Genomic DNA, 12,198 nt, shown 5'->3' with positions numbered 1-12,198 from the left:
TCTGCACCATTTTGTCACGCAAGAAAAGATTTCTCAAGAGCAGAGAAAACAAAAAACCCAACGAAACAAAAATCGCAGCATGCTCTAACTTGAGGCGGCTTCTGTGCAGATGGCTTGCATTGAAGTCAATGGAAGCCGTTCGGCCGCGGGATCCATGTCATCGTCTAGAGACGGTGCGGCATAATTTGTAGTGTGCATGCCAGCACATCAGCAGTACAGATACAGACGACTGCAGACAGGTACGCGGGGGTCACCTGACGGGCACAAGGTCGGATTTCGCTACGGGATCCTGCATGTGGAATCAGACCAGTCCGTGTACAGTCAGCTTTAAAAGGACACAAACCACAAAACTGTACTAGTGTTATACATTTGCAATCAAATAGGTAAATCCAGTCACATTTGGGTAACATAATCTTACCGATTAGAACATATGTACAGATAAAACAGAAGGAATACAGTGTATAAAGGTTTATTTGGACATACTAATGAAGGAGTTTATACTTCATTAACAAAGTTACTCTTTAAAACCAATGATGTATCCCAACTGAATAGAAGCAGAAATGGTACTAGGATTATTGACCACTAAATAAGGTGTTAATTCCAAAATAAATAAATCAGTTGGAAGAAGGCAGCACATGAAGAAATGGCCATGTTCTTACAAAATGTAGCAAAAAAAATATCCTAATATTTAACCCTTTCCAATCCGCTGTCTTAACGTCTTCCTACATTCTGATTGCAGCTTGTACAGCTCCAATATCAGAAGACGTCCGACAGGATATTCTTACTGTCTATTGCCAGCCACTCTGCTGTTGGAGCCTCTCTGGCGCACACACTGGCTTTATTAAACAGTGCCATCTGCTGGCTAACAGCAAAAAAAGAGAAAGCTTTTTAGGAAACCCTGGATTTAAAATTGGATTGGAAAGGGTTAAGGCTCCATAAACAGATTTTGCTGGCATAGCAGTACCACAATTGTTGTGATGGACTGATCTTGCAAAATGGAAGAAAAAAAAACAAACTCAAAAAGTTATCGTTTCTATACTGCTACCATATAGCCACAGCCTAGAGGCTATTATGTAACAACTGCATGGGAGTCTCCTACATGTAGACCTAGCTTGTAAAGTATATATTCAAAGATCTGCAAGTGGCCATCTATACATGCATCTAGAAATTGGAAGATTCATAGTACAGGTATTTTAGAGTAGAGCGACAGAACACGATATTCTGCATGCCTCTATATATAGATGTGAAACACTCATTTCTATTATACAACGGGAGGGGAGGACTTTAGGCGTAAAGAGCTGACTAAAAAAGGTCAAGCTGAATATAATCCCAAGCCTTGTACAATTTTTTTTTTTTTTTGCAGGGATTCAATAAAATACCACTAAATAAAAAGCACCAAATCTAAGTTGTCCTCATCAAGTATTAACAAAAATATGAATGTGTACATTTCTAGTCTTACAAACGCATTTAATATTATATACAAACGGACTCTTCATAAGTTTCAAACAAAGACTGTTGCGCAGTTTTGTGCAAGAATAAAGCGTTTCCTGAATGCCAGAGTTAACAGGAAGACCCCCACTGTAGGTGAAGTTAATCAAGTTACAAACCGGTTGATAGTAAGAGAAAAAAAAAAAAAAAGAGGGTAGGAGATACAGAATATACGTTTGTAGCGATCGTTAACACGACGACCAGCGCTTCGATTTACAGCATCGTAGTTAAGTTAGAACGCGTTAAGTGTCAAGTTAACGTTTGCTACATCTGTAGGTCATTTAAAAACTAGCTGCCTGTTACACAGATCAGATGACAAAATCATTGCAGCTGCATTTTAACAACATTTACAAACTTCACTTTGCCCATTACAGTGTACCAAAAAAAAAGTAAAACAGACCTTCACAACCTTAACTGGAGTAATTACAAATCCTATTTACACCAGCGGAATCAATTTACATATTTGACAATAAAAAAATGCTGTTGGTACCAAAGCCTTTACTGTAGGAAAACAAATATTTACAATTTATACAAAAACTTGACCTTCAACAAAAATACAATAAAAAAAAAAAAAAAAGGACAACATTGTAGAACACTCAGGAGCATGTATTTCAAGAAAACTGGTAAGTCCCCCATCTTCACGGTATCGGTGCGGCAGCACGAGTCACATTAAAAAAGGACAAATAGTTAAAAAAAAATATATATCAGCAGACACATTAAGACATTTGATGTCCATCTTCTCTCGACTTCCAATTTGTTCCGAGTCATTACCGAACCCACGTAGAGTTGCAAGTCCCCTCTATATACACAGGTATAGAGTTTAAATAGCCATGTCAAAAACAAATTCTTCTTTTAGAAGTCTTCCTACTTCTACACAAACAAGCAGATTTTGGCCCAGACAGTATTTCCAAAAAAAATAATATTTCAGGTCACTTTTAGTAGATCACTTCATAGACTGTAGCCTTCTTGTCCCCAGATCCAGTGACAATGTATTTATCATCCACGGAGATGTCACAGCTCAGCACAGATGAGGATTCTTTGGACTAGGAAGACAATTGGAAAGTGATTAATTCACACTTCTTTAAAGTAGTATTAAAGCATACCTTTACTTTCAGAATAAGTGGTAATGTGTGCGTATACAAGGACCACCACCATTTCTAACCAGTATTGGACTTGTATAGTGCATTGCTTCATCACTTTCATGAGTTCTCAGTTTTCTCTGACAGATCCAGCTTCTCTTCTACAGAGAAGCAATAGCATAATGGGAGACATTTAACAGCAGTACTGAGCAGTGTAGCGGTGATTCCAGTAGCTGAGACACTATACCCTATTAAATTCAGCAGCTCCTGTACTAATTACTTCTTCCTCCCTCCTCCACAGACTTCTATAGGCAACATGTAACCGATTTGTCAGTGGGCCGTTTACCAAGACTGACTTAGCAGTGCATTTAGTTAAAAACAGTTTTTTGATAGGTAGGGAGGAGGTGGTATAGGAAAAGAGCCCGATAAGTTGAAAAAGCAGCATTTTCCGCTAATTAGATATTACAAAGCTTCTTATATGCCACCTGCACTACTGATTCATGCAAAGTTGGTTAAAAGGATAGTGACTACTTAAGGTTGTATCATCAATAAAGTTGTATTGTAAACATCAGTGATGAGTATAAACACCTACCTGGAAAATACTGGCTCCGTAAGGAGTTCTCCAAGCATTGAGGAGGTTGTCTTTTCCTGTACTCACAAACCATTTACCTGTATTAAAATAAAAAGATGTCACTGGAAATAAAATGGCATTGCTGAAACAATCACTGAACTGCAAGGCCATATCAAATATTCCTAAAAGCAGCGCTTCTTGCACAAAATACTTGGGAGTGGCAAAACACATAAAATGAATGTTGGCAAAACCCATCAAACCATGGGACCACATGACCATCTAATGTGTATAGGGATGTCCTGACCCTTCCTCAATGGCCGATGTTGGGGGGGGGGGGGGGGGAGGCTGAGGCACATTGGGCATGTTGGCATTTAACCCTTTCCAATACAGTATGTATCCCAGTTTTCCTAGGGGGCTTACTTTTTCTGCCATTATACAACTGCGCTATATGCTGGCTAAAGCCAGTACTGCATGAGGTGACACGTTGGATAGGCTCCGACAGCAGAGAGGCTGACAATATACAGTAAGAGAACCCCGACGGACGTCTTCCAACATCGGAGCTGTACAGCCTTAAATCATAATGTCTTTGGAGGTCAGACAGTGGATTGAAAAGGGTTAATCTATTCTTCTCTGTAGTGAGAAAACATGTAGACTTGGCCAAGCTGGCATGTATATTCTAGGGGAACAGGGTTCAGGAGGAATAGCCGCCAACCCAAACGAACATTAGGCCATCAACTATCTAAGATATATAACCATCTTTAAAGGCAAAACTTAACAGCTGCAGATATGTGCCCATTAGTATCTGGGTGTTCTCAGAACTCAAGATCTGCAAGAAAGTATCATAGGGAATATATTTCTCTGGACTTTGTGTGCAATTCCATTAAACAAGAGTGCCTTTGTAAAGGCTGAAATAATAGCCTACAGTCAATATATGAACACCGCTACATCATGTAATGGGCAGTCGTATGAAAGAAAACCGGCAAATTACCAAAAATATATCACTAGCAGCCTCACAAAAGATAGGCAGTTACTAGCGTGTTAGCTGCCCAAGAAACAAGTGTCAAGAATGGAAACATTATGTAACTTGGGTGAAGTAACATAGAAGCTGCTTGGGGGCCAGGAAACCAAGGGGGTCTAGCTCCACTGTCAACAGCTGCAAAAGGAACTTTTATTGTTGCCCATAAAAATGGAGGATTAATACGCACTACCTTTCATAAATCTCTAACACAACAAATGCACACATTTCATTTTAGTAAGCACTTAAAAGGGGGTTGTCCACTAAAAAAATAATATATATTTTTTTTCTTCTTCTTCTCTGGCAACAGCACTAGTAACTTGAAGGTCTAAAGTGTACTGAGACATTGTCCTCTTCTGGCTGGTCTCCTTAAACAGCAGCTGCTTTTAAGTCATTCTGGCCCTGAGCTACATACAGACCACAGTGAATTTATGCTGCAAGCCACAGACTCCCTCCATTTTATTGTTGGCGAGTTGTTTTATTAGTGCCATGGTGGAGCCTGTGCCAAGCTTGGGTTGGAGACTTTCCAACACACTTTTTTCCCCCTCTGAGGTTGAGATGCTAGCCAATGCAGTTTACTACATTTTTCAGACCCTTCTACTGTTGAGCACGGTCACTATTGCAGAACTGCCAGTATTATCTTTTGCCGTTACAGGAAAGTTAAAGGGGTCGTCCAATATTTTACTTAAATTACATTATGTTTTTAATGTGCACACATTTACTTACCACAATAGGCAAACTTTAGGGACAAGACGCAGCTCTCATGAAGGTGCAGCTGATATTTGTCAGGCTTATTAACGTGCAGAACCTCCACATTACTGCTCTCCATTCCTACCGCAAGCCATTCACCAGTTGGACAGTATCCAAGAGAGAAGATCTAATCATCAGAAAAACATTGGGTTAAATCAATAACTCAAAGAGAAATGTCAAGTCCCAAAGGGAATCTGCTGCAGGAGCGGGCCACCACGGGCATCTCACAAGAGAGGACAGTCTGCCAACACCGCCTTATAGCTGGAAGTTCGACCCGACCCCTTAGACAGTGTTGTTTTTAGGGATGGCTTATTCTGGCTACTTTGACTTTGCTATTATTTAGTGGATGTAATTTCTTGAGATCATCCACTGGCATGAGCCGTAAAACATGAAGGATTTCTGCTTTGGAAAAATCCACCACATTTCTGCTACACAGCAATGTGCTTTACATGTACACACCAACATGCATCTAATTGAATATTGCAGCTTCCACCATCAGTGCATACCTGCAGTCAGCCTGCTGCGACTGGAAGATGAGTGGCGTGTGTTGGCTCTAAGGCCTCGTTCACACAGGCAACACAGCATCGCCATGAAACATAAGCCCAACCCCGAAAATAAGCCCTAGCTGCAGAACTTAAAGCACAAAAAAAATTTACATCTTTGGAGCGCTGTCCAGGGCTCCGCTGCAGCTTCTCGGTCCCCGACACGGTTTTTCATCCCTTCTGGCCAGGGTCTGAGAAATCCCTGCCTCCTGGAAGCGGTGGCTGTGATTGGCTGAAGCTTAGCCAATCAGAGCCAGCACTCGATAAATGGCTGTGATTGGTTCATTGAGCGCTGGCTGTGATTGGCTAAGCGTCAGCCAATCAGAGGTAGCCCTTCTAGAAGGCAGGGATTTTTCAATCCCCAGCCAGAAGAGTTGAAATAAAATAGTGCCAGGGAGAAGACGCGCCAGAGATCATAGCGCTTCTAAGGTGATGCATAGTAATTTTTTCCTGCAGCCAGGACTTAGATAGTAGAATTTTCTCCTGTCAAAGTAGCATTGCACAAAAAGCGCGTTTTGGTGCGATGCAAAGAGAAAAAGGCTCCATAGGGAAACATGGAGCTACAGAACCTCACGAGTCGCGTGCATATCGCCGGACTCGCGAGGTTTTTGTGTTGGGATGCCGCATGCTACAAAACATCACACGTGAATATACATACATACATACGATTTGTAGCAACGTGACAAAAATCACGTCACTTTGTCCACGTGTGAATGAGGCCTTAACAGTACAGTGGGGGTCTGTGAGATTTGACAAGTGCTGCAAAAAGCATGCCATGGGCAACGCAGACGTCTGCTACCTAATAGGGCGCTTTTACAAGGGATGGAACATATTACAGAATAAGCAGCTATCCTAATCCAAAAGGTCTAAATGAGGACTGAAAATGGAAGAATTCTGCTAGCAACTCCACATTTATTTCGCTAGACCTGCTCCATTGCATCCTGCGGAATATATGTGGAAGTGCACTTGGTATGGCCTGTCACAGATCACTTCTAATCTGACTGCAGTTTATTAGGATGGTCCATTTGGACAGCCGCGCAGACCGCCCATGTTACAACCAGTTATTGTGTGGGAGTTAGGCCGGCTTCACACAGGCTACAGAAATTCAGTATTTCTAGTACAAGTCATGTGCAGCGCATAAAAAAAAAAAAAATCTCCTTCACATGGAGCAGAAGTTTTCCACAACGAATATGCAGAGTTTTTGAAAAATCTACAGTATGTCCATTTATGCTGCGGAATTGAACCCTTGCAATACAAAGGCAAAATTCCACAGCCGATCCGCAATTAAATACTGTGCGGATTTTGACACTGCAGATCTATAGCTCTGTACCGCCATCTCCTCTGAAAAGCAGCAAGGTGCCACAACGCCTGAAGGGAGAGGCTCGACGGGCCTCATGGTAGAGACGCACCTGCCCATGGCTTTGTTTGAAGGCCATGTAGAGCTAAAGCTTACTTGGCCACGGCATAGACAAAAAGTGGAACGAAAACTGGCTGCAAGTTTAAATCAAAAACAAGCAGTGTAACATTACCTGGGAAGTGAAGTCATGTTGCTGGAGCTGTCGGCCTTCACGTAGATCCCAGGATCGTACCGTGTTGTCCAAACCGCCAGTCCAGAGCTTGGTGCCATCATTAGAGATGTCAATGCAGCTGGCTCCATCCGTGTGGCCCTGGAATTGCCTGATAAGAAACCAGAATGAATAAATCTCATGCCAGTAGTCAAGGAAAAAACTGTTAGCTGGCCTTGTACTTCCCTACATATGTCATCTCTTGTAAACCCAGTGCAATGGAACACCAGTCCTACAAGGGTCAAGCACCAACCAGCATTATTCCAGCCAGTTCAAAAAACTTGGGTATTAAATTACGACAAGTGACAAAAAGGCAAATATTGCAAGCAAGACGATAATGCTACAGTCATTTGGGAACCCTGGATTGGTTTAGTAAAGAGTTGATGCACAAGTTCCCTAAAAACTTTCTGCCTACTTTTCCCTTGGGGCAAACAGTAGCACACTCATAAGGCCTCATGTCCACAAGCAGATTTAAATTGTGGAATCCTCGCAGACTATCCGCAATTTAAGCCACCCATAGGGAGACATTGGCGTCCAGAGCTTAAAAAAAAAACCAAAAAAAAAACCCCACAAACATGCAGATTTGTTTTGCGGATCCTCTGTTCCAGAAAACAAAATCGCTGAATGCTTCATTTTGCAGCGGATCCTGGAAGCAGTCCGATCCACAGCCTGTCCGCAAGATGGTCCGTGTATTCCATGGGAAAGCAGAAGATTTACCAAAAAAAAAAAAAATCCTGCACGGCGCATGTGTGGCGGCATGCCTGCACACATCTACAGAGGAGAAAATGAAGACCCCCAGAAGCTTTGGACAGGTAAAGTAGGGAACCTGCAGTATCCACTGCCACGTGCAGGGTTAGATTCCGCAGCGGGTTCCCACATGCGGAATCCTATCCGCCTGTCGAAATAAACCTGTACACCATTAACTCCACTTGGAATTTTTAAAAAAAGCTTTTCTCATTCCTTATATGGCAAGTTACATAGTAACATTGGAGAATACAACTCGTCCCGCAATAAACGAGTCCTCAGACAGCAACGACGTTTGATAAATGAAAAGTTCGGATCTTTTGAAAAGTGAGGATGGAAAAAACAAAAAAGTGAAGTGCAGTGGGCGGTCCTTACGGGGTTAAAGAAAAATCCAGAAAAACTATTAGCACCATCATGACTCTCAAACCTTCAACAGCACTAGTGCAACAAATTAAGGCTGAAGTAACCATTAATAGGAGTCGGGATCATCCAAGCCTGTCAGTCTTTTAAAACTCAATTTTCTTCATGTCGAGTCCCGTAAAACTGTTTAACAGATACACGGCACTTGGTGGGGGGGAGGAGGGGGGGGGGGGGGGTTGGCCAAGAGGACACCGGCTGCGCTTGCTTAAAATTACATCTGAAGGTTGGGAGGAGAATTATCAGAGTCCCAAATCTGTCATGCGCCTGCCAAACAGCCTGTAAAGCCTGGTGGATTTAGTCCAGACAGAATAGTTTGCTGGCCTTCTATACAAGCAGGTTTGCCAACCTAATAGGATTCAAAAAGATGTGAGCTACATACAACCTAGCTCTAAGAGCAATTAAATAAAAATCCCCGCTAAGCCTTGTTTAACCCTTCTGGCATTCGCTGCTGGTATTAAGATATTCCAACTGCCAGGGTCAGGGAACATAAAATACTAAAGGTCAGCTCCCAGGAACGCCGCGTCAGCAGTTCTCTCTAATAAAGTGACATTACCCTCCAGGAAAGCCATCAAAGTAGATCTCATTATTTAAAGAGAAATCTGCCTTCCAGACCACCTGCCCCCCCCAGGAGAGGAAGGAACATAAAGGCAAACCGTTGCAGATTCTTATCTGGTAATGGGTACTAACAAGGGGATAGCCCAAAAACCGTGTTAACACATTGGAACTGGAGTATATGGAGCTCTGTGAAGTGAAGAGTAGAACGGGCCACATTCTACACACCGAACTTCAGCTGCTTTTGTGCAAGCCTGGAGATTTCGATCACGTGGAATAAGCTATTGAAGTAAAGCTGTAGATGGCAGGCAGCTTTCAGAAGGGTACACTCCGCATGGTGGGACTACACATTGTGGTCAGTGTCAAACTAGAGATTCATATTTGGGCAAAAGTGGAGGTGAACCTTTAATAGTGCCTTTAATTTAGGCCGGCTGCATACGAACGGGTTGGACTTCACATCGGAAGGCCGCAGTGGAATCAGACCCTGGTCCACGCGTATCTGTCATTTCACTCCATCTGTATTGCGGATGGCTGCAGTGAGCCGGCAGTCATGTGCAGTACAGGGTTTTGGGTTTTTTTACGCTCTCTTCCTGCACTGTCACTAGGCGATAATGCGGGTACCTGCAAGCTATCCATAATGGACGTGCCGTGGGTCAGACGGCTTCCTTTGACTTCAGTGGAGGCTATCCGTTTGTGTGCAGGAGGCCTTAATCTACTGAATCTACTGAGATGCGCAATTTAGAAGGAATCCATTTACTAGGTGGTGTTACACAGGTTTTGGAGCATTTTTTCATCTGACTTTCCCTAAAAAACTACAAGTGGATTGAAAAGAAATAGAAAAGTATAAAGAATAACTTCTCCTTCCTGTCAGATCCACTTCTCGTTTTCGCTCAAAAAAAAAAAAAAAAAGTCAAACCCATGTACGAAACCACCCATAAACAAGATTTTTGTAATATACCAAATTCTTAAAGTTAGCCTTAGTTTACAACAAGTTGGCCAAGGACACACGAGGTTCTCGCTTCTCAGAAACACTGTCGTTTTTCCATTTTTTTTTTGTTCTGCATTTGCAATCCACTTTCAGGGAAGGGGCGTGTGGCAAGCTTCACATTCTGCCAGTACTTCACTGTCCTAGTTTCCTTGCCCTTACTTCCTATGCTGCATTGCACCATTTCTGTTCTAATCAACAGGGAGGCAGTTTCTGAATGCCCACCCCTCTGCTTTCCCAGGCATCTATAGATATTCTAGCCAAATGATTAGTAAACCCACTATGTGTGCAGACATACACTATAACAGCAGGAGAGGCAGACACTGTGGTAATCATCAGTGTCTGCAGATCTGTCAGCCTGCGAGCACACAGGAACTGCCTGTAAATATATAGTCCCTCCCTGTTTCTATATAAACATCTGCGTCCTTGGTACTATAGAAACTTTGTACCCAAGGAAAGAGTGGATTGCAGAGAATCAAGAAGGGAGACCACTTGTACAGCGTTGTTTCTCTACCACTGTACACGATGTACAGTGGTAGAGAAACATTTTTAAAGCATGTATAATACACAAGCTAGTAGATGAACATAGGTTGTCTGAAAAGTTATTGCCCCTTAAAGCTTATTTTATTAGGATATATGCTATACAAGTGCTTTGAAACAGTGGCTGGAATTTTCTTTCAACTAATAATGGATCACCAAATATAAATTACCTTTATTTAATGCTAATAGTCAATCTTTTGTCCTTTTCAGAACTGTTCATCTTGTGTCACCTATCTTGGCAGCTTGCTTAAGCCCCATTTACATGGGACGAATGTCAGGCAAACGATGCCAGACACTCATCCCCGCATTACTCGCTCCTGTACTGTTACACAGGAGCGAGTACTGCTGGCTCCCTGACAGATTGGCCAGCAGGGGGCGGTGCGGCTGGAGATTAAACGATGAAAGACAAGCTGAACGAAGATCGTTCAGTACTGAACGGCTGCTGTTTACACTGAACGGTCACTGTGTTAGTGATAGGAGAGGGATGGGGGAGTGAGGAGATAAATCTTCTGCCGCCCAATGCGAGCCAACGATACTATCTCCTGTGTAACAGCACGGAAGCGAGTACATGCAGGGATGAGTGTCGGGCATAGGTTGCCCGACAATCGTCCCATGTAAATGGGGCTTTACATGCAGCAAATGTTTTGTGGGACCAGACCCCTGCAAACACAAATCTGATACCTCCAATTAGAACGAAAATTAATGTACTTAAAGTATATTTATAGTGAAGTTAAAGGTCTAATTCACAATAGTTTCCCAAAAAGTTGTATAAAAAAAAAAAAAAGGCAGCACTATCCACAGCCTGAGCAATGATCTATAACAAGGAGAATTCATTAAAAAGGATGAGATTTTAGTCCCATTACTTTTTTTTAACAGGAAGTGCTCCAACTTACCTTACAAGGGTCTGATTATGTAAGTCCCACACTGCAATGTTGCCATCACTACAGCAGGAGAAGCAGACTTTGGAATCGGGGCTGATGGCCAGAGCGTAGCAGGCAGGAGCCGATGAGGTCAGCTCTGCTTTTATACGTGGGGTAGGCGCTGCCAGGTCCCATATGGATAGCGTGCTGGCTTCCCCTCCAACAATCAGAGTGCATCCATCAGGAAGTAATTTGCATGACCTGATATAGTTATCCCGGTTCTAGAAAAAGATGGAAACAAAAAAAAACACTAACATTACGATTTTTGCTTTTTTGTAGTTCTTCCACAAATATCAGAATGATCATTGATTCTAGCAAAACCGGAGACAAAAAAAAAAAAAGGTAAACTTGCGGAATATTACAGCCACCCATGATCATCCGCTTGGACTATTTCTGTGGTTCGAAGCAAGTTAAATACTTTTATTTACCATCCTAATGTTATAAATAGTACAATATTTGAACAGGTACATTCCATCAAAGTAATCACAAAAGGCAGTCTGTACGTGTACAACCAGAGAAGCCTAGGTAAACACTCATCATAGCAACGCCAAGTCCTAAGATTATTTTTCATAACCGTCATCTAACAATTTCCAACCACCTACTTGGCAAACAAGCAGAGTAAACACACAGTGGAGATCACCGGCGCTCTGGATACAGTGCATGAGAATCTATTCTTTCCATTATCACACAATGAAGTACTACTTAGGTGGAGCTCAACAAGAGACAAAGTGATCATAAGCAGCTCGAATACAATGTTTATGCCGTTGTGTAAAGTGATGAATAAGCCAAGCCTACCATGCTCTACACCTCTCCCCCCCCCCCACCCGGAACACACACATCTACTACCCAGACCTTCAAAAAGTTAGCGCTCACAAGGCAGTATTAACCACTACTTAAAATATACAAAAACAATAAAAAAAGTTGCCTATGCCAAAATAGTTGTATGCATAAGACAACCTAGAAAACTTGCTCTGGCAGTCTTCCACGTTTTAAGACAACACAAGTTAAAAAGAGGCGAAAACCATTT

The 12,198-nt window shown here is 42.3% G+C and overlaps 1 protein-coding gene across 4 annotated transcripts in view; it reads right to left on the bottom strand.

The window, feature by feature from the left end:
* Window positions 1–453: 453 nt before the first annotated feature.
* Window positions 454–12,198, bottom strand: part of LOC136628323 (transducin-like enhancer protein 1) — a 57,066-nt gene continuing 45,321 nt past the window's right edge. For all 4 annotated transcript variants that reach the window (XM_066604132.1, XM_066604133.1, XM_066604134.1 and 1 more), the window contains exons 16-20: window positions 11,145–11,392; window positions 6,975–7,122; window positions 4,880–5,030; window positions 3,160–3,236; window positions 454–2,531 (exon numbers count right to left, since the gene is read on the bottom strand). In XM_066604132.1, the coding sequence (XP_066460229.1) occupies window positions 2,424–2,531; window positions 3,160–3,236; window positions 4,880–5,030; window positions 6,975–7,122; window positions 11,145–11,392 (732 nt within the window). In that variant the 3' untranslated portion in view covers window positions 454–2,423. The remainder of the gene's footprint in view (window positions 2,532–3,159; window positions 3,237–4,879; window positions 5,031–6,974; window positions 7,123–11,144; window positions 11,393–12,198) is intronic.

Source organism: Eleutherodactylus coqui, chromosome 5 (assembly GCF_035609145.1).
Source record: "Eleutherodactylus coqui strain aEleCoq1 chromosome 5, aEleCoq1.hap1, whole genome shotgun sequence".
Lineage (NCBI taxonomy): Eukaryota > Metazoa > Chordata > Amphibia > Anura > Eleutherodactylidae > Eleutherodactylus > Eleutherodactylus coqui.
The sequence above is the reverse complement of the archived record's forward strand: the minus strand, read 5'-3'. Positions and strand labels throughout refer to the sequence as shown.